Source organism: Delphinapterus leucas, chromosome 1 (assembly GCF_059928025.1).
Source record: "Delphinapterus leucas isolate spDelLeu-1000000601 "Yukka" chromosome 1, BTC_Dleu_Yukka2, whole genome shotgun sequence".
NCBI lineage: Eukaryota > Metazoa > Chordata > Mammalia > Artiodactyla > Monodontidae > Delphinapterus > Delphinapterus leucas.
Window position 1 is genome coordinate 144,646,873 of NC_143129.1, and position 27,948 is coordinate 144,674,820.

At 54.0% G+C, this 27,948-nt stretch overlaps 1 protein-coding gene across 5 annotated transcripts; it reads left to right on the forward strand.

Moving 5' to 3' along the window:
• Nucleotides 1–251: 251 nt before the first annotated feature.
• TTC22 (tetratricopeptide repeat domain 22) lies at nt 252–27,871 on the forward strand. Of its 5 annotated transcripts, none has more exons than XM_089922099.1 (8): nt 252–1,135; nt 12,001–12,079; nt 14,546–14,601; nt 14,771–14,921; nt 15,545–15,663; nt 16,907–17,068; nt 19,971–20,123; nt 20,667–21,843. In XM_089922099.1, exons 1-8 carry the CDS (start codon nt 569–571, stop codon nt 21,204–21,206), a joined length of 1,827 nt encoding a protein of 608 aa, XP_089778225.1. In that variant the 5' UTR covers nt 252–568; the 3' UTR covers nt 21,207–21,843. The 5 variants fall into 5 exon arrangements, with proteins under 5 accessions (XP_089778225.1, XP_089778234.1, XP_089778243.1 ...); XM_089922117.1 differs by having other exon boundaries at nt 260–1,135; nt 20,593–20,837; XM_089922126.1 differs by lacking the exon at nt 20,667–21,843 and adding an exon at nt 27,686–27,871 and having other exon boundaries at nt 262–1,135.
• The last annotated feature ends 77 nt before the right edge of the window (nt 27,872–27,948 follow it).

A 27,948-nucleotide genomic window follows, 5' to 3' on the forward strand; every position in this document is an offset into this window, starting at 1 on the left:
AGGACACTGAGGGACTGTGTCGGGGATGGGACAGCAGCAGGACTGAGGGTGGCTTGGGTGCTGCGTTGGAAGGGCCAGGCCTGACTCTCCTGTTCAGTGAGCTCGCACAGGGTGGAGCAGTGCTCAAGGAGGAAGGGCCTGGCTTTTTGGGGTTCAGCAAACTGGGTTCCCAGGCCTGTTCGGGCACACCCAGTTCTGTGACCTGGGCAAGTCCTTTTCCTCGTCTGAGCTTCAGTTTCCTCATCTCCTGAGCAGAGAGAGTAAAAGCACGCCTTTTGCCATGCACCGGGGGTTACACGCCCCGCGTTTGGCACTGCACCTAACAGGCACACCTGGTTGTGCAATGCGGGCGTCTAAAAGCCGTTGAGCTGCGAAAGCGTAAACACCCACAGGGCGCTCCCGAGCCGACGCTCTGACCCACCCACCGGCGGGCGGCGCCCCGGGATGGGAGGTGGCTGCGCCCCGGGCCTCTGCGCGCTGACCCTTGCCTCCCGCGCCGGGCTCGCTTGAGGGGCGCCCCCATCCACGGCGGCCTCCGGAGCAAGGCTCGGGGAGCCGCGGGGCAGCCATGGCGGAGCCCGAGGCCGCGGCCGAGGAGGTGGACGCCCTCATCGACGACCTGGACTACCTCCCCGGCCACTTCCACCTGGAGATGCAGCTGAACTTCGAGCCGCGCTCGCCGGCCTCGCTCCACGCCCGGGACCTGAAGCTGCAGCGGGACGGCCTGCGGCAGGAGCTGGCGCTGACGGCTGCCACGCAGCGCCCCGCCGTGCGCCACCTCCTGGGCGCCTTCGCCTTCTACCTGGAGGAGCTGGATGAGGCCCGCGAGAGCTTCCTCGAGGTGGCCCGCGAGGACCCGGGCAACCTCAACGCCTGGGCCAATCTGGCGCACGTGTACGGGCGGCTGGGGCAGAAGGAAGAGGAGGAGGCGTGCGCCGAGCGGCTGGCCGGCCTCATGGGCCTGGCGGGGGACCGCGGGGCCGCCGGGGACCCCCCGCTCCGCGCCGCGCGCTGCCTGGCCGAGCAGGGCTACGCGCACGGCTTCGACGTGGGCTGCGCCAGCCCAGAGGAGCGGGCGCGGGTGCTGGAGGCCGGCATCGAGCTCTATGACAAGGCCCTGGGCCACGCGCAGCAGGTGGGTGACCTCTCCCCAGGCTGGGAGGGCTGGGGTCGCGGCCCCTAAAGTCTGCAGGGATGCCCCCGGCCTCCAAATTCTCACCGAACCCTGGCCCTTTGGCTTCCGGAATACGGTTCCAGCGTGCCCCTCCCACCTTGGGTCCTAGACCAGGCTTGTAGCTTTTCTCTGTCGGACTAGGGCGTGGACCCACTTCCCAGCGGGTTAGCTTGCGTAAGTTTCTTTGCTGGCAGCACTGCAAACTCCACACACCAACTCATCCCTCTCACCTTGCTCTTCCCAGCAAGTACCTGTCCCTGCACCTGTCCACACCCACCTAAGTATAAGGCACAGCTCCACATCCCACCAGAAACAGGCAGCATTCTTGCCTCCTCTCTCCCGCTCACACACCATAGCCATCCACTCAGACCCCAGATCCTGTCCGCTCCGCCTCCTCATATCTCCAGGGTCTATCCGCTCCTCTCCTGCCTCCCCTCGCCAGCCCAGCCTCCATCATTCCCTGCCTGGGTTCCTGCTCTCTGGCCTGACCCTTCGGCCTCCTCCTCCACCCTTGCTGCCAGTGTCATGTTGCTCAATCCTGCTGGCCATATCCGTCAGCTGCTTACAACCCCCAGTGACTCCCTACTGCCTGGCACGTAAGTCCTAGGCTCTCCGGTGGGCACTAGAGACCCTCCGTGACCTTGCTCTCTGCCTTCCCTCTGCCGTGTTCCCCCTTCCAACCAGGCTTTTGCCACCGTCTACTTCCCCTTGTTCCCCGTGGGCCAGGTCTCCTTACAGCCCACCTTGCCACTCTTACGGCCTCTTTCAGAGGTGCCCTTTGCTCTACCCCTGCCTGGAAGGTTGTCCTCTCTCTCAGGCATCCACTCCGCTGACTTTTCCAGGCTGGGTCAGGCATCTCCCCTGGGCTCCCACAGCACTGCTCACACTGTCCATTTACAAGTCTGTCTCCCCACCTCAATCTTGAGATCTTCAAGAGTGGGGACAACATCTGTCTGGTTTACCACTGTAAAGCCAACACCTGGCCAGTGCCTGGACACAGTGGCACTCAGTAAATGCATCTTGCGTGAATGTATGTGTAGCATAGGGCCTGGAGCTAAACAGACAGATGCTAGGCATATTAGTTACCCATTGTTGTACGACAAATAGCCTCTGAGACTTAGCAGCTTGAAACAATAAGCACTGATTGTCTCGGAGTTTGCGTGGGAAGAACCAGGCATGGTTTAGCTGGGTGCCTCTAGGCTGTGGTCTCATCTGACGGCTTGCTCAGCTGGGGGCGGTGGGGTGGGGGTCTGCTTCCAAGCTCACACTCATGGCTATTGGGAGAATCAGTTTCTCGCTTGCTGTTGGCCAGAGGCCTCCCTCAGGTCCTTGCCACGAGGACATCCCATCACTTTTGCTATATTCTCTTCATTAGAAGCAAGTCACTAGGTCTAGCCTCCAGGCAGAGAGGGGGGGGGGTTACACAAGAGCACAAATACCAGGCAGTGGGGATCACTGGGGGCCATCCCAAAGGCTGCCTGCATTGGATGACAGACAAATGAGGTAGAGGCATTATCCTCTTGTTACAGAAGAGGAAATCACAGTTCAGAGAGGTTCCATGACTTCCTTGAAGGCACAGCATAGGCAGGGTTGAGCTGTTTGTGATAGTTAAATGACAACAAGCCTTCACACATGGGTAGGATGGCTCCATTCACAAAGGCTCTGCACACCCCCTTGGAGCCTTTTCCACCGAAGCTCATGGCTCCCCCATAAGAGGAAATGTGGAGTCAAGACCTCAGGGAGTGCTGGGTGGGAGGCACAGACTTGACTTAAGGGGAGCAGGGCAGGGTGGAGGTTAAGACGGTAGACTCTGGGTCAGACAGTCCAGGTCCAAATCCCAATTCCCCGTGCTCTCACCTCCAGCTGGTCCGTAGCATGACTGAGCTTCCCTTTCTATGAAATGGGGATAATAATAGTGCTTGTATCCTAGGATTCCTCATCCGTAAAATGAGGAACAGAGCCTGCACAGAAACAGCAGGATCACAGATGACCTCTGCCTCTCCTGACCTGGGAGAGCCTTCTCCCCGCTAAACTGTGTGCAGCTGTGGCTGTCCCCTGGGGCCAAAAGGAACCCAGGTCTCCTGTTTTAGAGCCTGAGCACAAGGCCCTGAATGCCAGCCGCCCTCAGTGGAAGGCGTGGCCAGCTTGGTGTATGTTGAGTATGGTCACAGTCTCAGAGCAGGGCCTGAAAAGCCCTGGACTGGGAGCCAGGAGTCCTGGGTTCTCATCTCAGCTGCAACCACCCACGGTGGGGCCTTCTCCTGTCTGGGTGGTGGTTTCCCCATCTGTGAAAGTGAGGGGGGCGGGACTGGATGGTCTCTGAGGTCCCTTCCTGCTCTCAGGAGAAGGCTTCCTGGAGGAGGTGAGCAGGGAGGCAAAGTTTTGGGCATAGGGAAGGAATGGGGGCCGACTCCTCCCTCCCTGCTGCTGGTCTGCCCAGCCACAGTGGGGGCCGCACCGTCCCCTTCAGTGACCGCTCAGAGGAGAGAGTGTCAAGCAGGGCACTGCCCTGTGCTCCAGGGAGGGAGCTGACTGTCTCAGGTGGGAGATGGCCTGTGCTGTGTCCTTGGGCCTGGCCCAGCGGCTGCTCCCCAGGTCTGCACAGAGTATCTGTGGTCAAAACCTCCCCCCCAACCCCAGGAGAAAGTGGGTATTTGAAGCTCCCCCATTTCATCATCTGAGGATTAGGAGAGATCATGCTTATAAAGTACCTGGCACAGGGTAGATGCTCAAGAAATAGTCGCAATCAGGATGACAGTGATGATTTTGTATAGTAAGAGCAGGAGGCTTGGGTTCAAGCACCCAGGTCACTTATTATTTTGCTGTGTGACTTTGTACAGTCACTTTTCATCTCTGGCCTCAGTGTCTGCTTTATAAATTAAACAATAGTGATTTCTGCCTCAGTTTACTATGATTATCCAATCAAATCATGGGGTAAAAGTGCCCATAAACTGGTAAATTCTGGGCATGTCTGAGACATACATGCTCAGCATCTTAACATTTATTGAGCACCTACTGTGTGCCAGGCCCTATCATTAAGAACTCCTGCCTTTTAGAAGCTCATGGACAAAGGGAAGAGCAAACATTAGTTCCTTCAGTAACCAGCCTTCCCTGAGCCCCATCTCTGGTAGTGGGGGCCAAAGGGGCATGTCAGAGGTGTGCCTATGACTGGCTGAGGTCACAGACGTTCATTACATGGCCTGTGCCAGGTGACAATCATCTCTGAGCGCTGTACACCAGAGACCATAGTTTCTGAACCAAAAACAGGACCCCCCCAGAGGCTGACAAGGGAAGTGCACTTCGAGGACATCAGGACCCGTGTTGGAGTCAGCAGGGACCTGGCAAGGTGACAGTAACTGAACTTCAGAGAGGACACACTTCCTTTCAGCACAAGTGACTGAGGGAGGCTTCTGGAAGAGGCAGTAGTGTACTGGCAGGAACGAGAGGAGGGCAATCCCGGCAGGGGCATGTTGTGTGCAAAGGTCCTGCGGCGGGGGCTTTAGTGACAACTGAACTGGATGAGACCTGGAAAGAGGGCAGCCAGAAGCTTCATGGGGAAGAAGAGCACGTGGTGGCCCTGAGGAACTGCTGATGTGGTCTCTGAGGTCTGGTTCCTGCCCTCCTGTCAGCCGCATTTCCTCTTACTTCCCTTGAACCTTACTTCCCAGGGACTCTAAACTTCTCCTACTTCTCCAGACATGCTGTGCTGTTTCACAGCTGCCTGTGCAGGAACTTTTCCCTCTGCCTAGAAAGCAAACTCCATCCGTCAAAACCCAGCTCAAATGTCACCTCCTCCTTGAAAACCTTCCTTCACACAATGCCCACCTTCACACAGTAATATTCATGAACGCTCTTCTCCGCGTGCCTTGCGGACTTCATCTTAGTCCTCACAAGAACCCCCGATCCCATTTTACAGATGTGGGAACTGAGGCAGAGCAAGGCTAAGTAACCTGCCCAAGACCACAGAGCTAGTAAGTGGCAGTTGAGTTTACGCCACTCTGACTCCAAAGCCTTTGCTCTTTCTGGAGAGGTGGGAGAATTGGGGTGCAATAAGTGAAGCAGATGGCCGGCAGGATGGGGAGGGGAGCCCCCCACACCGGCCACCTCCTGAAAATCTAGGGTGGAAGTGTGGAGAAGTAGAGAGAGGGTTGCCGTGTATAGGGAGTGGTGGGGGGATAGGAAGGACGAGGACAGAGGTGAAGTCAGCATGGGGTCAGGGAAGGAGGAGTGGGGAGAGTGGAGCAGCCGCTGACGGACCTCCAGTTGAGAGGGTCGCCACCCACAGGAGCGCAGCTGGGGGTGGGCGGCCAGGAGTCTGACCCAGCCGGTGCTGCAGCTCCAGGAGATTTTCCATCCTGAGGGGGCTGGGACTGTCCCAGGCAAGGAGGAGCCCCCAGAGCTCAAAGAATAAAGAGCAACCAAAGAACCAATGACGGCTGCTCATCTGCTAACTAAAATTACAAGAGAAAACATTACAAAAGTTAGTAATTCAGCCCATAATCCAAAAATAAGCTGCATGTCTGTGTACGAGTGGATGAGTGTCTGTGCCTTCCCTCTCAGCCCTTAGTTCCCTCCCTTTCCTCGTCCTCAAGTTACAAAAATATGATGAGGCAGATTGCTTTATCCGTCATTCCTCCGCACCCCCATCACCTCTCCACACACACTCACAGACAGATTCTTGGTGGAGTCTCCAGGCTGAGTGGGTATTAGGAGCAAACACTTTGCAGTTAGACACACTCGGTTAAAATTCTGCCTCCATCACCAGGTGGCTACGGACAAGTGACTTCACATCTCTGAGCCTCAGTTTCCTCATCTGGAGGGTGGGATTCTAACATCACCTCACAGGGTTGCTGTGAGGATTAAGTGAGAGACCGTGAAGGGCTCCAGGCAGAGTGTAGGTCATGTTGGGGCCCAGCCCCTCACCTTGCCCACCCTCTGGCCGCCACAGCCCTCAGCTTTGCTCTGTATCAGTGGTTTCTGTCTTGCCCCCTAGAGGGTGAGCCCTCTGTCTTGGGCGACCCTCTGTCTCTACCTACCACCCCGTGTCTGGAACGGGGTTGGACACCCAAGAGGGGTTTGTGACTGTTGCTAAATTTAATTTGGTTTTTTAGTCTTAAAATCCCCATTATTTTTCTAAAATAAAGTAACTCGAACTTATATTTCTCTAAAAAAGTAATATCTGTCCCAAGCTAACTCAATCATTTGAGTTTCTTCCCCTTTTCCCGGAATATTGTGTGGCTTCACACACACACACACGTACCTGCACACACACGCACAGGTACACACACATGCAGATCCTTCACCCCTGCTGCTGGCCCAGAGCAGGCTCAGGGTGGTAATAGGAAACACCACCACAGTGGGTGCCATTGATCCAGCCTGTACACCAGGCACAGAGCTCAGAATGTTACGTTCATTAGCACATCTGATTTTTATTCAAACCTCACAGACACACTGCCACCGGTATTGTGATTCCCTGTTGCACAGAGGACAGAACAGGCTCAGGGAGGGGACTCGCCCCAGGTGACCGGGTGCACACAGGCCATCCAGGTTTCACCGGGCCTGCTGGGGCGGGCGGGGATGGACCCAGTGCTGGTAGGCCCAGCAGCCGGCCTCACAAACAAACAAAGGTGCAGGCATCCACACAGTCGCCTGGCACACACAGACACACACAGCTGTGCCACCAGCGGGGAGGCCAGCCCCAGGACCTGGGAATTCCTCAAGGAGCTGCCCTCCCAACAGCTCTCCGCCTCCCACATGCCCCCCTCTCTCCCCCAGCCTCCCTTTCTCCCTCTCCCCTTCGTCCCACAGCTCCAAACCCTGACAACTCGGGCGCACGGTGCAGGCAGATGCGCTGCTGGGACCGAGGCCAGAGTGTTGGTGAGGGAATCTGCAGGCTGCAGGGACTCTCTGGGTGACCTGGGCTGGCTGTGTAACCTCTCTGAGGGTCCATGTCTCCCTCTGTGAAATGCGGACAGTGGTACCAGCCGGGCAGGGGTGTGGGAGGAGGAACTGGGGTCACGGAGGGAAGGCCCAGCCCCAGTGAGCTTTGATGGACGCGTCCTTCTCATCCTCATCCCCTGATGGGGCTGCCAGGACTCCTTCTAAGTGAGCCCCGCCCTCTTTCTGCTTCCTCCCACTTCCTCCTGCCCCTTCCTGAGCTTGCCCTCAGCCCAGCCCAGCCCAGAGCCAACTTTAGGAAAAGAACAATGACATCGGGGAAGACCCCACTCGGAGCCAGGGGTCAGGATTTGGGTTCCTGCCTCAACCCTGCCCCGACTGGCTGTGGGACAGTGGGCAAGTCCTCTGTGGACGGTGGACATTTCCTCCTCTGTCACTGGACTAAGGTGGTGGTCAGGGTGATTTCAGGGACAGGAAGGACTTTGATAATAGAGAAGTGGGGGAAGGAATGAACCTCCTGGCAGAAGAAAACACATAAACACACAGAGGGAGGTAGGAAACCACAGCTTGGGGAATGTCAGGCATGGTGTTTTGAGGACTTTAGAGTTGATCTCCAACTTTTGAGATCATGGGCAGGGTTTCTTCTCCCATGGTGCTTGCAAACACAAACACAGCTCCACAAATCTGAGTGGTTTGATTTGGATGACGCTGGGCGATGAGCTGGGGACTGTGCACTTGGGTTCTTTTCACAGATTATCCCACTTGCTCCTAGAAATGCTGGGGAATCAGAACTCTTATTAACCCCATTCTACAGATGAGCAAACTGAGGCTCAGAGAGCTGTAGCAACTTGCTCAAGGGCACACAGCCATGAGTGGCTGGCTGGAACTGAACTCAGTTCTCTCCGACATAAAGCCCAGGCTGAGGGACAGCTTTCCTGACACTCTAGCCCCAGCCTTCTGATGGCCTCGGTGCTGCTCACATTTGCATAACAGCACCTTCTGAATTTGCTGCTGGCTTCTTTCCCTCCACACCTGGCAATTTTGGGAACTGGGTCTCCCCTCCTTATTGATACAGGACCCCAGAGCCAAAGTTGCCTGTAGCATCATCTGACCCAACTGCCTTCTTCACAGGAGGAAAGATAGAGTGTGTTAAGGGTGCACACAGCCCGGACCCATGGGAGGGGCTGAGAAAATGCAGGACTTCTTCAGACCTACCTGGTGCCAGAGCTGGATTTGTACCCAGGACTGGACAGGGTCCCTTTTCTCTAGGGACCATGGAATAGAGAAGTGGCTCTACTCAGTCCTGCGAGCCTGTGGAACCAGTGCAAAGCAAAGCTGGCTCACAGAGTCTGCGTCTGCGTGACAGATCTAGGACCAGAAAGGGGGTGACAGTGAGGAGCTGCAGTCGATCTGCTCCACTCTTAAAATCCACAAAGACCATGCAGGGAACCCAGCCAGGGCTGAATAGGTGACTCACCTCCATGGCACAGCACCCAGCCCCCCAGTCCCCCCTGCCCAGTCACACTGATCACTCCCACCCATGTGCCTGTGACACAGGCAAACCCAGTCCATCATCCCTGCTTATAGATGCGGAAACTGAGTCCCAGGCTGGGCCAGCGGACTTTCAAGGAACCCTGGGTGGGGGGGTGGGTAGAGGCAGGGGTGGGACTCCAATCTCAAACCTCTGTTTACTCCCCAACCCCTCCGAGGCAGGAGCTGGATGAGGAGAAACCCCTGCCCAGCCTTTCTGGGGCAGACCCCCAGGGGTGCCAGGCCAGCCAGGTGGGCTGGGGCTGGAGCTCCTCGTGCAGAGCCCGAGGCTGCTCTGTGTCATCACAGAGGACATTCCAGTTGAGCAGGAAGAGCATGGTCCTGAGACCTGCCACCTAGTGACTTTTATTTCTGCAGCGTCAGCCTTCACAGACAGGGTCAGCCTGATGAGGTGGAAAGAACAGGGGCACTGGAAGGAGGCAGATCTGAACTTGAATCCTGGCACCTCCCCCTGGGCTGTGGGGCTGGCCGGGCGGCTTTTCTCTTAGCCTCTGTTTCCTCACCTGTAAAAGGAGGAGGCTGCATTACACCTTCTCGGGCTGCTGTGTGGGTGGATTCAGTGCCACGATGCACAAAAGTGCCCAGTGGACAGTTGATGGTTGAGAAATGTTCATTCTCTTTCCTCCTTCTCATCCACCCTCCCCTGAAAGAGAATCAGTCAGCTCTCAGGAACTGACTCTGAAACACAGAATACAACGTCCACAGGGGCAGAGTTCAAACTGCAAGGCAAACATTTTCCTTAAGAACCAATAAGGTCTCTGTATAGCCTATGCAGACACATATAGATTCATAAACCATTAGCATATTGAGATCTTCTATTGAAATCCTCTAAAATAGCTAAGCCCTACAACATTTCCTTCTGTGGGGACCACCTTTTGAAGTAAATGGAGTAGCCAGCTGAGGCCCATCCTTATATCTGCCAAGTTAACACAAACCTGCTCTGTAACGTCTAATCCTCATCCTGATATTCTCTGCAGGTACTGCCAGATCACCCACCTTTGCCAGTTACCCACCCAGCTGTAGCAGCTTGGACCGTCAGGCTTCCAGAGGATCACAACTGCTGATCCTTTTGTTCATTTAAAAAGAGATGCACTGGTGCACTGGCCTGCCATTTTCACCTGGCTCTCTGCAGTGCTAGACTCTAGTGCAGTGGTTCTATCAGATTCCCAGGTGCTGCTGATGCTGCTGGTCGGGGGACCCCACTTCGAGGACCACTCGTCCGCTGCTGGGTTGCCAGCTCTGCTACCTTCTAGCTATGCCACTCTGGGCCACAGGTGCCTCTTCTGTAAAACTGGGATAATCGTAGTCCCTACCTCCTAGGTAACCCCGGAGTTAACACATGTAAATTATGTGCCTGGTGCATAGTAAGTGCTCAATAAAAGGCACTATTATTAGTATAGCTAAGAAAGCAGCATTTCCAGGTTTCAGTCCAGGATTTCACACTGGCTTTGTGTCTGTGAGGATGTATTCTCACCTCAGTGTTCCCATCTGTACTAGGGGGGTGATGATAACCCACTCTACATTCCACAAAGGGCTTTCTGAGGGTCATGTGGCATCGGTGTGAGTGCACTTTGTAAATGGTAAGCACTGTACAAACACTTGCAGCGAGGTGTTGTGGGAGTAAGGTGCACTTGAAGTCAGAGACCTGGCCTGAAATAGGTGAAGTAGGCACGTCTCTGCCTCTTTGAGCCTTGCTTTCCCCATCTCTATAATGAGGGAAATACCGGTGAGGGCCTCAGAGGAGCTGGGAGATGTCCTGAGAACCCCTTGCCTGAAGTCGGTGCCTCACTCTCACCCTCACCTAGTACCAGGATCTAACCAGCTACTTAAGGGCAGTGCTGGTGCCTGAGCCTTGCCAGCTTGAAGCCTCGGTGGGCTCACACTCTGGCCAGTGCCCCCTCATAGACCCCAGAACCCCCGGCTCACGGGGTCCTGATGAGGATTAACAAGAGAAAAGGTGGGGTGTCCTGCCAAAGCCCACACGGGGAGGCCCTCAGTCAATATTCCTCTCCTGGCAGAGGTGCTGTCAGCCCCTCCCAGGCTGCCTCCAAATATATTGCCTCTGGGAGCCATCAACTCTGGAAGTGAATTCCTTGCAGTCATAAGAGGTTTCACAGCAACTTCATTCTCCAGGAGAGAGGAGGGGAGGGGCCAGTCAGAGGCCTGTTTAATTTAATTTAGCATACGTGGCTTGCCAGGTTGCCCCTGGTAACAGCTTCAGCTGCTGCTTCAGTTACAACTAGAAGGATTTTTAAAGAGACAGCCCATTTTAAGACCAGAATTGCACAGCAAAATGAATGGACTCTCTCTACTAGCTCCATCACAGGGATGGAGGATTGGAACCCAAGCACAGTGAGGCTTCAAACGAGGTCTGTTTATACCATTAACTCCATTCCTGATTCGCAACCCCATAAGCCCTTCTGCAGATGTTACTCTTTTTTTTTTTTTTTTTTTTTTGCGGTACGTGGGCCTCTCACTGTCGTGGCCTCTCCCGCCGCGGAGCACAGGCTCCGGACACTCAGGCTCAGCGGCCATAGCTCACGGGCCCAGCCGCTCCGCGGCACGTGGGATCCTCCCAGACCGGGGCACGAACCTGTGTCCCCTGCATCGGCAGACGGACTCTCAACCACTGTGCCACCAGGGAAGCCCTGCAAATGTTACTCTTAAGTGGGATCTGAGGAGGGGCTACATTTGGGATTTGTCATAGAGATGTCACTCAGCTAGCTACTTCTCTGAAAATCAGTTTTAGTCTTCAAGTAGAAGGGGAGTTAACCTTTAGGAGTTGCCCCTGCAATTCAGGCACTCTGCCACCAGGTGGTAGTATTGCTTACTTAGTGCAAACCATGACCAGGCTTGACTTACTCAAGACTATCACAATGGTGGTGAAACCACTGGGTTTTAAGTCCTGATACTAACCAGTGTGTGACCCTGAGCAAGCTGCTTCACCTCTGTAGTCTCACTGTTCTCAGAGACATAATAAGGGGATTGATTGGATCAAGATAACTGAGTGCTGTGGACAGGCTTCGGGCTAGGACTAGGAAGGCATGAGTTTGTGTCCCAACTCTGTCATGTACTAACTGTGTGTTGTGGACACATAACTTAATTTCTTGCATCTTGAATACCAAACAAGAAAGTGGCTATGAACCAGGGAGAGCCCTGAGGACAACACACTGCTCTTCAACACTGGGGACCTGTGGACCCCACGGGGCATGTGAGGCCCTAGGAGCAGAGTGGTGGGGTAGAGAGGTGGAGAGTGGGGTGAGGCAGGATAGCCCCGGACTCCAGAGCCTGAGACTTCAATGCCCCACCTAGAACTGAAATAAGGCAAAGCAGCCTCCTAGACACGCCTAACTCTGCACGTTTCTAACCCAAACCAGGAGAAAGGGGGCGAACGTTTATGGAGATTTATGGGCACGGTCCCCAGGCTGGTCACTGCCTCACAATGCCCCTTTGCAGGTAAGGACACAGCCTCTGAGGGGTAACACATCCACCCAGGGTCACCCCCCTCTTGTGGCCAGACCTGTTGCCCACCCGAGCCTCTGCTCTCTGCACTGTAGCCCTCCCTTAGTCTAGGATACCTGCTGTCACTTGTGGTCACATCTCCTTGTCAGGAGCCTGAAAGGGGGAGCAAGTTCTGTGTCTCCCCACCATGACTCAGTCTGGCCAACCTCAAAGCAGGCATGGGGCCAGAGGTCACGAGATCACAGCCACAGGCAACCAGGGAGACTGAGGCACACGTGCCTTTCATCCTTCACACAGACAGGTGCTGACATTATGTCAAGGTCCTTGGCCAGCTTGGCCCACAGTAGGTGCCCCATGAATCTGAGTCCCCTTCCCATGTCCCAGGTCCCGTGCAGGTGCAGTAGGTAAGGTCATCTGGCAGCCCATCCAGCTTTTTGCTTTGGCCAGTGTTCTCCATTGCGCTCTCAAGGATGCCCTTTAATCCTTGGGTCCCGCCCCTCTCCCCTCCAGACAGCCCTGTTCCCAGCCAAGCCCGCATACATGTATTCCAACCTAAGTAACAGGATAACTCCCCACCTGTAACCCCTTCTACGCCTCCCCACTGCCTTGCAGATGACTTCCAGGTCCTGAGCCTGACAGGGGACCCTCCTGATGTTCCCCTGCTGGCTCATCCCATTGCCCCTTACAACTGGGGTTCTAGCCGCTCTGGGCTGCATGCAGCCCCTGACACACCTGCTCGCTCATCTCTGAGGTTTTGCACATGATGTGCTCTCCATCTGATGCCCTCTCCCACTGTATCCACCTGGTTGGTTCCTACTTGTCCCTGAGAACCCTGCTCCAGCACGTCCTCCTCTAGAAGTCTTGGGGGTACCCCTGGATCATGTAGGAAACCTCCTCCCATAGCCCCTGGTGTTCCTTCTGCTCTAATTTTGTCTTTGGTCTGGCTTTCCTGCCAGACCTGGCTTGGGTCAGCGTTCAAGACACTCCCCTATGGGCAATCACACTGCTCACTGAGATCTACTCACAGGTCCCCCTTCCTCTCTTCCTCCGAACCATCCAAGGCCACCTCAGAGCAGTCGCAGCCTAACTTGGCAATGTTAGCTCCCGCCACACCCCAGTCATACTCACCGTGCCCCATGCTCCCCAGCTGCCCACTCGTGTCCGTGCTGAACCCCCCCGTCTGGAATGCCCTTGTCCCCCACCTCACCCTCTCAAATACCACTGCTATTCAAGGCCCACCTTACAGCCCATCCTCTATGAGACCTTCTCAGAGTCTTCTGGCTGGAAGTGGCCTCTTCATCCCGCTGCATTTGTCTGCATCCCCCTCTCAGCCTTGATCAAACCCTGCTTCATATTATAGCTATTGGTAAGCCAGTGTAATGAGGGGAGCAAGGGCTTTGGAGACTAACAAATGGGGTTCAAATCCCACCTCTGACACTTGCATGCTGTGTGACCTTGGGCAAGTCATTTTGCCTCTCTGAACTTCAGTATGTGCCTCTGTAAAATGGGATGACACCTACCTCATAGGTTGTTGTGAGATTGAGATGATGAGTGTCAGGATCCTGGCACGTGGCAGGCGCTCCTTCAAACCCCATTATTTATGGTCTCCCCAACCGAGTTGTGAGCCCATGTGGGCTAGGGTGCAGGTCCCATTCAGTGCCACAGCTCCATAGCACCCAACACATCATAGTTGGGCCTCACACCATAGATGCCTCACACCATAGAAATGCTGGCTGGACTTAATGCTTCATCCTAGCTGCTGAGGGTGGGGTGGAGGGATAATAGGGGCCCTGAGCTGAGAAGGCCTCTGCGGATGGCCGGTGGTGAGTGCAGAATGGAGCCTGGAGATCAACCACAGGAGATGAACGTGGAGGGAGGGGCTGGAGCCTGAGGCAGAGCTGCTGATATGCACTGGGGGTTTTATTGGTTTTCATTAAAATTCCTTCCCAAGGCAGGAGCAGCTACTCCCATAAATAACGGCATAAATATTTTATCTGGTGCCCAAGTCAGTCTAAATGCACAGCAAAGTTGGCAAGAAAAACAATGGGAAAACAGTTCAGGGTGGGGTCCTGGGCTTCAGCTGAACTCACATGCCCAAAGGGGCTTTCTCAGGAAGGTGGAAGCTGAGGGATGGCGCCAAAGGGGAGATGCGGGGGAGAGAGAAGGTGACTGGTGGAGTGTGGGCCCTGCGGTAGTGGGGAGGGAAGGAAATGGACGCCACGCCCGCTCTGTGATGGACACCTTGCTCGGGGCATTCACACAGGTCATCTTGTCAGATCCTCTGTGGTCACAGAAGTGAAGTGACTCGCCCAAAGTCACCCAGCCAGCCAGTGGCAGAGCCAGCACTATGACCAAGAGTGTACTTGCTGCTTCTCAGGGTTCAGGGAAAGCATGGGAGTCTATGAACAATGTCCCAAATGTTTCAAGAGCAGCAGCACAAGCCATTCTCTGCTTCCCTAGATCCCAGAAGAGGAAAAAAGGGGCTGGTACTTCACCATGGCAACGCTCTTCATCAGGTCAGGCTATGGGTTTGAGGATGGGATGGTGGGGAGGGACTGGGAGAGGTGGGGCCTGGAAGCCAGGGGAGAAATGGCTGAGCCCATCTGCGTGGCAAGGGCTCCCCGAGTTCCTCTCCCTGCCCACTGGCCTGGGGAGGACTCACGGCACCCTGGGGACGGCTGGAAGGGTGCTGACCAGCCGCGTCCCCTTCTCTGCCACAGGTTAGATGACATCTTCCTGGAGCTGGGCAGCGAGGAGCAGAAGAGGTTGCCGGCCTTCAACCGCACGCTGGCCCTGCTCCGGCAAGTCCTCAAGTCGTCGGAACCCCACCACCAAGGCAGGACCCGTGGGGACGGGTGGGAGAGGAGCCTCTGCCCCGTCCTCCCTGCACCCGCCACCAGCCCTGCCAGTCTTGTCACTGTCCCCACCTCTAGCACTTTTTCGCTGTCCCTCACCCTCTATCTCATCCACTCCCTTGTTCACTTCAGGGAGCTCGTACACCTCGCACAGGTGAACGGGCACCTGCAGATCACTCCAGGTGCACGTGTCCAGGCCTGTGACCGAAAGTGTAAGAGACAGAGTTCTCGCCATTGCAGCCTCTTATCCCCATTTTGTGGTGGGAGGAGGGAAGACTGTTCTGGAGGGGAGTCGAGTCATTTTTCCACAGGGACCAGAGCTCCAGAGCTGGGGAGAGCTGGAGTCAGAGAGCAGGGTGTCCCGCGTGACACAGTAAACACAACAAGCACTGAAACTGTTCATCCCTCCACTCACACGTCCCTCTCCCCACCCTTGTTTCTCTCGGTCCCTGGCTGGCCCACAGTGATTTCATGCCACTTCCCCTCCCTTTGTCTTCCTGGGGGCTGACACCTGGGGTGGCACTGGCCCCCTGCCTCCTCGTGGCTCCCCTCCCTCTCTCCACCCCGCTGCTGCCTGAGACCCCTCTCCCGGCCTCACCCCCAGCTCTGGCCTGGTGCTACCTCGGGATGCTGCTGGAGAGGAAGGACACCTTCTCCATCACCCCCATGGGCGTCCATGACTGCGGGTTTTCAGGAACCGACCCCCTGGACTGCTTTGGCAAGGTATGTGCCCCCGGCCACAGAAGCTCTCCGAACCCGGATTGAGACTGACACCTCAGCCTCCTCTCCTGGAACCCGCTGCTTCTCTGGGTGTCATCCCCACCTCCCTGCCTTACTCAGGAAGTGCCCTTACTTCAGACCTTTCTCTCCATCCCAAACAAAGCCAAAGTGCTCCCTTGTCCTCTTGGCCTATGAGTCAGACCCTCTCCACTTCTCTAGGCCTGTCTTCTAAGCTAGTCACGATTTCCCAGATATACCCTCAGGCCTTTCCCCTTCACACCCCCGGGAGCAAAGTGGAAAGAAGACGAGGTTAGCTGGGGTCTGGATGCCAGCTCTGCCCATAGGCCCTGTGACCCTAAAACAAGTCACTTCCATCTCTGAACCTCCTTATCTGTTAATTATGTGATCTGTCCACCATCTAGGATATTGAGAGACTGAAAGGAGGTAGTGGATGAAACCGTTCACTGTAAACCGTAAAGTGCTGTTCAAGCCTTATTCTTGGCACCTCGTTTCTGTGGCAGTTTCCACACTTAGCTCAGTTTTTGAAGACTTTCCTGGAGGCCAGGGACCCTGTGATTTTCGTTCCCCTTGCGGCCAGCACGATGCTCTGGCCGGGGCACGTTCCTAGCATTTGCTGGTTAGTAATGAGCAATTTCTTGGTGAGAGATCTTAGTGAGAGCAGAGCATAAACACTGGTTCACGTGTGTTCCGAGAGTTGTGTCCAATTTAATGCACTGCCTTTGCCCCTCCTTGGGAACCTACTCTGTGCGGGGCACAGAGGTGGACAGATGGGGCCCCTGCCCTGTAGTTCACCGTCTCAGGGGCAGCAACAAACACAAGGCAGGCAGCTGTCAGTAACAATATTGGGGTGGTGGCGGGGGAAGTGCTGTGCCCAGCTAGAAACACTGTGTGAGTCTGGGGGAGGTAGAGGCTGATTCTGGCCCCTCCCCCTACCTGCCCCAGGAAAATGGGGGAGCACACAGCGACGTGTCTGAGGAAGAGGTGTTTGCCTGGGGTCTTGGAGGGATTCACTGGACGTGTCCCGTGAACATGGCAGAGAGCATGGCAGCGAGTCAGGCTCTCAGGAGTTGAGTGCCAGTGAGCTGTGCCCAAAGTGTTGGGTCCCACGATGTGGTGGATATGAGGAATAAGATCTTTGGGGTAATATGGCTCTACTGAAAGAAGGGGTTCCAGTTCTGGCAAACAGCCAGACAAATGGTTTGTTCTTACCTCCTCCCTTACCCAGGCCATTGAGATTGCCAAGGACCAACCCCCAATCCTGAATCACCTGGCCAAAATCTTCCACTTCCTCGGAAAGCAGGATATGGCCATTGGTACCTGCAACATGGCCCTGGACACCCTACGAGATCCGGAGCTCAACTGGCAGGCGTACTGCACAAGGGCCAAGGTGAGTCTACCCGCAGCTCCACCCCATCCTGCCATCCAGAATCAGAGAACAACGGCCAAGACCCTGTGGCCAGAGCCCGGAGGTCAGGGAGCCTTCACGGTGGAAGGGAGCTTAGGTGTCATCAAGGCTCACAGTTTGTGTTCTCTAAGATTGTTGAGTGAGAGAATGAAGGAGCTTCCCACCCACTGCTCATCCCTTCTGTAATGACCTGGCCAACAACCTGCCAGCCTCCTCTTTGATTAGAACCTTCGGCAGTCATACTGACCTGGGTGGAATTCTGGCCTCTCTACTCATCATTGTGGGACTTGGGGCAAGCCACTCACCCTCCAAACCTCCATTCCCAAATCTGGAAGATACGGATAATAACATCTATCTTAAAAGGTGGTCAGAAGACTAAGTGAAATAACATCTAGAGCAGGTGCCTGGAGCATGGGAGGTGCTTGTGAAAGGCAGAGGGTATATTGGAGGAAGTCTGATGTCGTAGATCAGAGCTCTGGCTCTCAACGCCGCTGGCCTCGGTTCAAATCCCACAGCACCGCTTACACGCTACGGGACTGTAGACAGAATACTCTTGCCCAAAGTCTGAGCCCCAGTTTCTTCTTCCATAGACTGGAGATGATTGTACCTGCCTCACAGAGTTGCTATGAGAATTAAATTAGAGTCTTGTGTAAAACTCAGTACTGACCACATAGTAAGAGTTCACAAGTGGTTGAGCAGTATTATTAGGTATATTTTTAACTGGCTCACTGTCGCTTGAGGCAGTCCACTATGGTCACTGAGCTCAGCAGATTACTTATTTAACTGAGAGCTGCCTGCCTCTGGCTTCCCCCTACTGGTCCCAGATCTGCCCTCTGGAGCCCCTACAGAACCCATCTGCCTGTGGGCAAAGAGCTGGAGCTCTGAGTTCACTTTGCTCCAGGCTGGACAGCCTTCTCCACTACCTTTCATGGGACATGATGGCAAATCTGCTCCCTTGGTCTTGGTCTGTATGACATAATCATTTTGCCAGCAGGTACTAGACAGTCAGTTCCTTCATGGCAGTTGATGTGGTCATTATCAATAGTAGTGATATTACTCATTATTGATAGTGAATAATAACACCTTCCTATAACACTCTGCATTTCACCCAGCACTTTCATATTCATGGCCTGATTGGATTCTCGCAAGATCCTGTGAGAGGCCAAACGTGTGTCATTTTACTAATGAGGCAACAGAGAGGCAGTGACCTTCAAGGGGTCCTGCATTCCGTTAGGGGGAATCCAAACCTCACTCTCCTCACGCCATCACAGGTTGGCCTGTAGCATATGCTCGCTGTCTCCCTGTAGCTCCAAAGATCACACTTACTACTCAGATGACCAGACTGGCACCAGGATGGAGGCAGGGCATAGTGAGGAGGAAGGAACAGAAGGGAAGGGAACTCATCTGTGTAAAAGCCTCAGTCCCTGCTGTGAGCCTAAGGCCCTACCTGGCCCATGACCTTGACCCACCCCAGCTCAGCTCCCTCCCTCCCAGCCACACTGGGGTCCTTGCAACTCCTGAGGCTTGATCTTGCCTCAGGGCCTCTGCCTAGAATGCTCTTCTCCCAAATATCCAGTTGGCTTCCTCCCTCACTTCCCGGAGGGCTTGAAGAAAAGGCGGAGCTGCTAGCAGCCGTCTTCTTGAAAATGTCAGCTTCTCACCAACACTTTGTGTCCTCCTGTCTTTGTTTGTTTTTCCTTTTTAGCACTTATCACTCCCTAACACACTATTTGCTGATTTATCATGTTTATTGTCTCTCCCCCCAGCTGTAATACACGCTCCACGGGGGCAGGGAATTTTGTCATTTTGCTCTCTACTATATATCCTCAGCTCCTGGAACGTAGCAGGCTCTTGATGAATATTTGTTGAAAGAATGAATGAATGAACTGAGCACCTACCATGTGCTAGGTCCTGGCTAGAACATATTCTCTCCATTGTCATGGTAACTCTCCAAGGAAGATCTTAGTGTACTGATTTTTCAGATGTGGAAAATGAGCCTCACAGAGGTCATGCTAATAAAGAGGGGGAGGGGCTGGAATTCAGCCAAGTTCAATTGGCTCCAATGGCAGAGCTTCCCACTCCCACCCCACCCCCACCTCATGAAGCTGTCTTAGAACCAGAGCCCACCAATGGCTATAAAGCATTAATACCTTCAACGACAATGAGCCCCTTTTTCTTACTTCCTCCTTCTCCACCCCTTCCCTACCCCTCCTGAACCTCTAGATTTTCTAAATGCTCCAAATAGATGTGGGGGAAAAAGGGAGGAAGTGGTGATGAAAGCAAGGGTCTGGAATCATTTGTAATTTGATGCTTGTAAGCTGGGGCCACCTGCCATTCTTCCCACACTACTTGCTTACACAGACTCTCACAAAATCGGTGCTGCCATCCCCTCTCAAATAACCCCCTCCCCTAGTCACCTCTATCCCATCACCCTGTTTATTTTTTCATACCACTTGTCACCACTTGAAGTGGTACCATGTACTTTTTTACGATCATCTCCCCTACTAGAACGTTCTGCCAGGGCAGGGACCTCCTCTCTTATCAGCACTGTACCCCAGTACCTAGCACAGGGCCTGGCATATGGTGGCCACTCAATACATATTTGTTGAATGAATGAGTGAATGAATGAAGGGCTCTTACTTCATCCAACGCCCTTCATTGTACAGAGAGGGGTCAGGGTACTAAGGCCCAGAAAGTGGAGTGGCTAGCCCAAGCTGGTACAGGAGTAGGACCTCGGACTCCCGAGTTCCAGTCACAGGGGCTTTCCACTGCACCACAGAACCTCCCTGAGTTGCTGTTAAGAAAAAAACCTTTATTTAGGATAGAAAAGAGGGCAAGGGTCCTTGCTTGGAGCATCTTCCCTGAGCTGACTCTCTGTGGGCAGATCCACGTCAGAGCCTACCTGCATGACCTGGAGCGAAGCAAGATGGGGCTCGGGGGCATGCCTGACAGGAACCACCTGGCCTGCGCCAAGGCCGACCTCGAGGAGGTGGTCAAGGTGTGCCCAGGCCTCAAGACCTACCTGAACATCGGCCAGGTAAGGTAGCCTCTTGGCTAGGGTAGCCAATAGCTGACTAAAACCCTATTAACTCTCTGCCAGGCCAGGCCTGGGCACTGAGGACACAGGGAGGAACGCGGGGCATCCCCAGGCCTGATAACAGGACCTGCCTCCTACTGCATTGGTGAGGATTATAGGAGATGATGCACCTACAGCGTTCAGAACAGGGCCCAGTTCTTTCTAAGCACTCAGAAAGTGTGGGCCATTATTCTGTATCCTTCTGTGCCTTCCGTGAGCACGGAATGACTACCAGAGGTTACAATATCTTATATATGAGAACACTGAGGCCCAGAGATTGCCCCGCTCAAGGTTATATGGCCGAGAGCGCTGGGGCTGGAACTGGAATCAGAGTACTGTCTCCTTTGCCAGGAGAGGGGCACCAAAATTTGCGATGAATAATTGTCGAGGGAGGGAGGGTGGGAATGAATGCGTGGAATTTTTAAAACAGCAAGTGTGGGAATGGAATGAACGGGCAGCGGCGACGGCAGGGGAGAAAGGCTCACCCCGAAGCCCCCACCCCAGGTCTACTACTACATGGGCGTGGACGCTGTGCAGGAGCAGCTGGCGGTGGACGAGGCGGCGCTGAACCAGGCGCTGGTCTTCCTGGCCAAGGCCGGCGAGTCGGAGCTGGGCGCCACGCTGCCCGAGCTGCAGCTGTTGCGCGGCAAGTGCCTGCGCATCAAAGGCGAGGAGGCCAACGCGGCGGCCTGCTTCAAGCGCGCCGTGGAGCTGGACGACGCGGGCTCCAGCCACACCGAGGGCTTCGGCTGCCTGCTCGAGGCGCTGCTGGCGCAGTGGAGCCAGGCGCAGCTCAGCGACGGCGAGCTGGGCAGCGAGGTGGACGCGTGGCTGCGCTGCGCCCAGGACAAGTACCCGGCGGCGCGCCTGCGCCAGGAGCTGCAGCGCGTGTGGCGCGGCCACACGGGCGAGGTGCTGGGGCTGGCCCGGGCCTTAGTGGCGCAGGGACGGCCGGCGCTGGTGCGGCTTCTCTTCGAGACCATGCAGCGCGAGAGCGCGTGCCCACGGAGGGGCCGCCGCGCGTTCTCCTTCGAAGGTCCCTGAGGCACCGCCCCGTTGAGGCCCCGCCCCGTTGAGGCCCCGCCCCGTTGAGGCCCCGCCTATAAGTGATTGGACCTGGTCGCGGCGCTGCACACCGGCTTTCACTGCCATAAGCTGGCGGGTCCGGGGAGCCCGTCAGATTCTCTTTCGGGAATTGGAATGGAAACGTTAGGACCCTAGGACGGTTTGACGTGCCTACGGAGGCAAAAGGGCCTGATTCAGCTGGGGCAGACGCGAGGGGCCACTGGGAAACTGAGTTGAAGGACCAAATTGTACAAATATGCAGAAAAAATAATATGGAGCCTCCCAAGAGATACAGAAGATAATTGCCTCCATTTTGGTGGCTTTCTAGTACCCAAGAGCCTGTCTAGATTCCGTGAGCCATGCTCTATCCTTATAATAAGGCCCCCTTTACTCAGGTTGACTGGAGTAGGTCTCAGGTCCTGCCTCCAGGGAAGCCGTGGCTAGAGAAGAGGGCACAGCTGCCAAGGAGCAAGTAAGGGAAGGGCGGTAGTCTACACCTGGCTGCTCAGGGCTCTTTCCTGCCTCTCTAGCAGCCTTGCAGCAGGCCTCATCCTTGGCCATCTTGGTCTGAAAGGCCCTCAAACTCCCTGAAATAAAGCCCATCAGTAGTACCTTTGCTTGGCTTCTCTGTTCTTGGGGGAAAGTAGGGGCACCACCCAAGGCAGTGCCAACTGCCCCCAATCTCAAACCTTCTACAAAAGAGTGAAGAAAATCTTGGAATTTTGGAATCATAGTCATAGACTCTTAGACGTGGAATTTTATTGTCAAAGTACTTAGGCTCTGATTGCCAGCAGAACGTCCAAGCTGGATTCTTGTGGTCCTACTTACTTACAAGAGCTAATTTAACCTAAAATTCCAAATCAAGTTCTTTCCAGACTGCAAGAATGCTGGTTGTACGTAAATGCAATGGCAAGACCCCCTTAATGGTTTGTGATTTATTTTGCACTTTTCCCCTTTAAAAAAAAAAGTTATACTCACTGCTTTGTTCATTTTCCTGGTGCTCAGACTGTACCAAGGATAGGCCAGCACCCCTGCATCGCTTCTCATGTCCCCAGTGACAGATGGAGAACAGACCGAAAAGTGCAATCCCTAGAGATCAGGCACCCGGATGTCTCATTGTGCACATGGGAAGACTGAGAGCCCTGGAAGGGAAGTAGCTTGCTCAAAGTCACACTTCCTAGCCTCCCCACCCCTGTCCCTCCAACTTACTCTCAGCATTTTTCAGGTTTGGAAAAATACTAATAAACTGGTAACACTAAAGCATTAAGTGTTTACGTGTTAAGGGTTTACGTGTCACCTGTCACCTGGGGCACTCTGATATCCATTGGGATAATGCTGTCGTTCCAGGCACCTGTGAAATCCAGACAGTGAGGCCACCCTAAGGCCCCTGAATCCCACCTCAGGGCTCATCATGGCTCACCACTTCAGGTGGTGACTTTCTTTCCCTCCTTCCTTCCTCTCATCTCCATTGCAGGAGAGTCCAGGAGGTGACTGGACAGCAGGCAGCATACACAGCCCTGTCCACTTCTCCCCCATCCCTTCTCTGCCCATGGCTGTGACCTGTGACCTTCCCTATGACAGGAACCCATCTCTTTCTTCTCCTGCTTTCCCAGACAGACAAACTGAATTCAAGGTGGTTTACCGGCGAAGTTGGGAAGTTGGTGAGGTTTGTCCCTTCCCAAGGCTTCCCAGTTTGTTTCCTTCCTCGCTTTTCCTGTCCTCAAGGTCATGCGTTTCTCCCTCCATTCCTGCCAGACCTTTTCAATAAGCTTCTTTCCGATAATCTCATTCACAGAATCATATAAATGACTAACAAACACCCACTTGGGCTTCTGTCAGGGGTACTGACAGAAGCCAACAAGAGAAAGGAAACCCCATTTCTGGGACTGCCTCTTGTGTGCGATACACTTCATACATGTAAACTCATGCAGTTTTCTCACCAGCCTTGAAGAGTAGGCATCATGATCCTGGTTACAGATGAGGACATTGAGACACTGAACAAGGTCACACGTAAGCATGGGAAGAACCAGACCTGCCCCGTGTGTGCTGTCTCCTGGGACACAGCCCTTCCTGGGAGATGTGTCATGGGTAGTCTAGAGTTGGGCCTGTGATCCCCAACGCAACCTGTCACTACCCTGCTCCCTCCCCACAGTGTACTAGTCTCCCTGCTCGAAAACTGCCTTACCTCTGTGCCTTTGTACATCCCATTCCTCCACTGGCTTTTTTCCTGTAATTTCTATCCCAAGTGCTAGGCTCAAAGGTGCCTCCTCCAGGAAGTCTTGCCAAATCCTCCAGCTCTCATTAATCACCGTTTTGTGCACACTCTCAAGGTATTGTGTCCCTCTGCACTGCTTATATCCCCTTGTCCTTGCACCATAATGATGTCACCATGTCTGTTGTCCCCATTCAACTCTGGCTCTTTACAGCAAGGACCACGTCTGATTCAGCCCCATGACCCAGCACTGAGCTTGGCACGTAAGACAGGCTCAGTTTTGGTTGTTGAACTGAGTAAACTCACAGCAGGGACGTGGCTACGTCAGTCCCAAACAGGCGACTCCATCACCAGGTCCACAAGGGCTGAGGTTGGGGCCAGGTCTACCACCTAGGGAACTTTGCAGGCTAGAGCTCAACCGGAGAGCATGGGCTTTCTTTCCACCGCCTCTCCAGCTTCAGACCAAATCCCCAAATCTGCGGCTAGGATACTGAAGCCCAGGTAGGGAAACTGAGGCAAGAGAGCAGGGACTTGCCCAAGGTCAAGCAATGAATCAGTGACGGATAGAAGCTCGAACCCCACCTCCAGCCCCTTGGGCCAGCGTTCTCTGCCCTTGGGGCTGCCTCCTTTGCCAAGTTCACTTCTGTTAAGTCCAGGAAGACCACAGGCCTACCAGTCATTCACTCAGCACTTATCGAGCACCGGCCAAGTGCCAAGCATAGTGCCAAGCTCTGGGGCTACTGTGCAGAACAGAATAGACCCTGCCCGGGCCTTCAGGGAGCTCACAGTCTAGAGCATGCAGAGCAGGTCATGCAGGACCTCGTGGGCCACAGTGGGGACTTTGGAAGACCAATGGGAAGCTCTCGGAGGTTTAAGCTGGCCGAGCGGGCTACTCCACCCTCCACGCTGTTCACACTCATTCTGTGTTAGCGGCCTTCCCCAGCCCAGTGCGGAGGAGAGGATGGCTGTCCCTGGGGCTCAGGACGTGTCCTTGGCCACGCCTCTTCCGCAAGCCCCTGCTGAGGCCAGGCCTGGCAGTCCGCCAGGATTGTGGCTCTGGCTGGTTTGATCTTTATTCAATTACAGCTTTGAGTCCTGTGGAACACCCCTGCCTACTGGGCAGCTGGGAGGACAACTCTCTGTCACACAGCTGAAGCAGCAGGAGCTCCTTAGGGGAGCACTGCAGAGTAAAAGCCTTAATGACCCCATAATCGGAGTAATGAAGATGAATCGCACCTTGTGCTGCCTGCCCGTTCCTTCCTCTGTGTCTAGCAGCCAACATCAGGTGCTAGAAACTCCTGTTTAGCCAGCATGAACTAGGCATGTTAAAGATCATGAAAACAGGTAAGATTTTTCAGTTATAGGTTTTTAGAATCTCAGTATTGAAAAGAACCTTAATCATCACCTCTTCCAACCTCTCCATCTAAATCAGAACTCCTCTCAACAGTGAGTGTTCTGAAAGGAGTATCTAAACCACTTGCATGCCTCTGGCAGACAGGCAGCTCACTACCTATTGATGGAATTAATCCATTTCTTAACAGTCTAAGTTTTCTGAGTTTGTCCTTTTATTGAGCCGAAACCTTCTTTTATGTAATTTCTATGTCTTGATTCAAGTTCACCTTTGCCACATAGAACACAGACCCTAATAAGCAAGGTGACCTTGATCAAGTCACTTCGCTCTGGCTCCCATTCTCACTTTATGTTGTGGCACCTATTACAGTGTTTGAATTGTTCAGAAGGTGGCTGGCTACTCTGCCCACAGCCTGGCTGAGCTGTGGCCTGGCCTCTAGCTGCCAGTGCCCACCCTGGAGCCTGCACAGAGCGGGTGCCAGCAGCTGAAAGCAGAACAGAACAGGTCTTCTCCCGTCTCTAATCAGGCCCCAAGGGAGCACCCTGTGTAGATGGTGGTGGCTGGATGCCAAATGAAGTGAAATATCTCCTTTTCTCAGGCTGTTAACGTTTTTTCTTGTTTAAGGAAGGGGAGGATAATGACATTTAGCACTTTACAACTCAGCAGTAAAATGAGCAGATGGAAACAGATCCCCAGCATCATGGGCATGCTTCCAGCAAGAAACCCTCCCCGGCTCTGGCTCTGGTGCCGCGGGGCTGAAGTTACTGGCAAGGTTTGCTGAGGGGGTGAGGGACACCACCTGCTCGCTCCTGCCCCGGCTCCTCCCCCAGGCAGCCTCTCCAGGCTGCACCTTGGTAGTACCGGCCCCCACGTCCTGCTTCCCGCCTCTGCTCACCCTGTTCCACTTACCTGAAGGACCTTTCCTATCCCTGGGTCTGTTTGGACTCTGACCTCTCTAGTTTGGAGATGAGGACGAGAAGCAGAGGGGGGTGTTCTTGGAGAGAGTGGTGAGCAGAAACTCCTGTGGAGCTGTGGAAAAGCTCCAGCTGGCCTCTAGATGGCCACAGAAGAACAATTTGAGCAGTGAATATTCCCACAAGGAGGTTAAAAAAAAAAAATCATCATTATCATCATCAAGACTATTTACTGAGAACTTGCCATGGACCCGTCCCTGTGGCCCATGTTTCACACGCCTCACCTCACTTAACCTTCACAAGCCCAGGAGCTATGTATCAGCATTGTCTCCATTTTACAGATGAGGAAGCTGAGGCTCAGAGAGGTTCAATAACTTTCCTGAGTTCCTCCCACACTGCCTTGATTTTTAAAAAATATTTAATTTATTTTTGGCTGCGTCGGGTCTTAGTTGTGCAGGCTTTTTGTTGTGGCGTGCAGGCTTCTCTCTAATTGCGGCGCGCGGGCTCTCTAGTTGTGGCACGCAGTCTTAGTTGCCCCGAGGCATGTGGGATCTTAGTTCCCTGACCAGGGATTGAACCCATGTCCCCTGCATTGGAAAGTGGATTCTTAACCACTGGACCACCAGGGAAGTCCCCCCCACACACACCCAACACACTGCCTTGAATGGCAGACAAGCTAAAGAGTACGAACGAATGGCTTTTTAACTATTTGGGGTTTAGATTAGTTTCTCTCCTACCACATATGTTGCTCTATAAACTGCACACTTAAAAAATCTGAATGCACTTTTCATATTTATGTTCCCAAACCAGTCAATAGCTCTATGCTTGGGCTTGTTCTATTTTGGCATGTAAATTTTTTCATTAAATTGAAGCTCCTCTGTGAGTTTTATTTGTCATCCACAAAGTAAAAGAAACAAACCTAAGAACCCCTACTGTGGTGGTGAGCTACTGCTTCCATCTGCCCAGTGCCCCTCCCTGCTGGGAATAGAACCTCTCCTTCCTGGGCTACTAAGCGCTCCTTCCCCTCTCTGAGTGGTGGCAGAGGGCTGCCAATCAAAATACCCCACCCCCTGACTGTAAATGCAGACACGTGGTCCAGGTTGGGCCAATCAGAGTCCTTCACAGAAAGTTTTCCAACTGGGTGCAAGGGACAGAAGATGCTCTCTGGGGACTTCCCTGGTGGCTCAGGTTAAGAATCCGCCTGCCAAAGCAGGGGACATGGGTTCGAGCTCTGGTCCGGGAAGATCCCACATGCCGCGGAGCAACTAAGCCTGTGCACCACAACTACTGAGTCTGAGCTCTAGAGCCTGCGAGCCACAACTACTGAGCCTGAGCGCCACAACTACTGAAGCCCGCGCACCTAGAGCCGGTGCTCCGCAACAAGAGAAGCCACCGCAATGAGAAGACTGCGCACCTCAACCAAGAGTAGCCCCCACTCGCTGCAACTAGAGAAAGCCTGCGTGCAGCAGCAAAGACCCAACGCAGCCAAAGAAAGAAAGAAGGGAAGGAAGAAAGAAGATGCTCTCTGTCTGTCTGTCTACTGGAACAGCTATTAGCGACTGTCCCTGTTAGGATTAGGCTTAGCTGTGGGCATCAAAGACCTGAAAACAGTATCTTAAACAAGATGGTGTGTGTTTATCTTGCAAGGCCAGCTCAAGTATCACCTCAGTGCCCGCCATGCCCCCTCTCTGCTCACCAACCTGATACCCACTAATGTCATCCTACTGCAAGTTCCTGACACTCTCCACCTGGCTGGAAGCACTGGGTAGCAGACACCCCTGGGAGCAGCCTTCAACCAATGGGGAATGGAAACTGGATAAATACCTGAACCTTATAAACAGGGGTGGGTGGGGGGGTAAGATAATTTGGAGGAATGTGGGATTGAGACCCAGCGGTCCATAGCTGTAAGCTGCCCGTTCATTATCACACACTGTATTCATTTCTGGCCCTTCTTTCTCTCATTTCCCTACTCTCCTACCAGTGTTTCCTGAGATCACCTCCCAAAGAAACTGCCTGCCCTCGAATCCTTGACTCGGGGCCTGCTTCTAGGGGAGCCCAGGTTTAGACACCCTTGAAGTCCTCCCTCATCCCAAGAGAAGGACTCTGCCACCTCCCAGTACTTGCATGGCACCTTGTTTGTACCTCTAATACAGTACATCATGACCTACCTTGTTGTATTTATTAAGTATAAAATAGGAAGGAATAAGCATTTATTGAGTACCAGTCCCTGTACCAGGTGTCTTG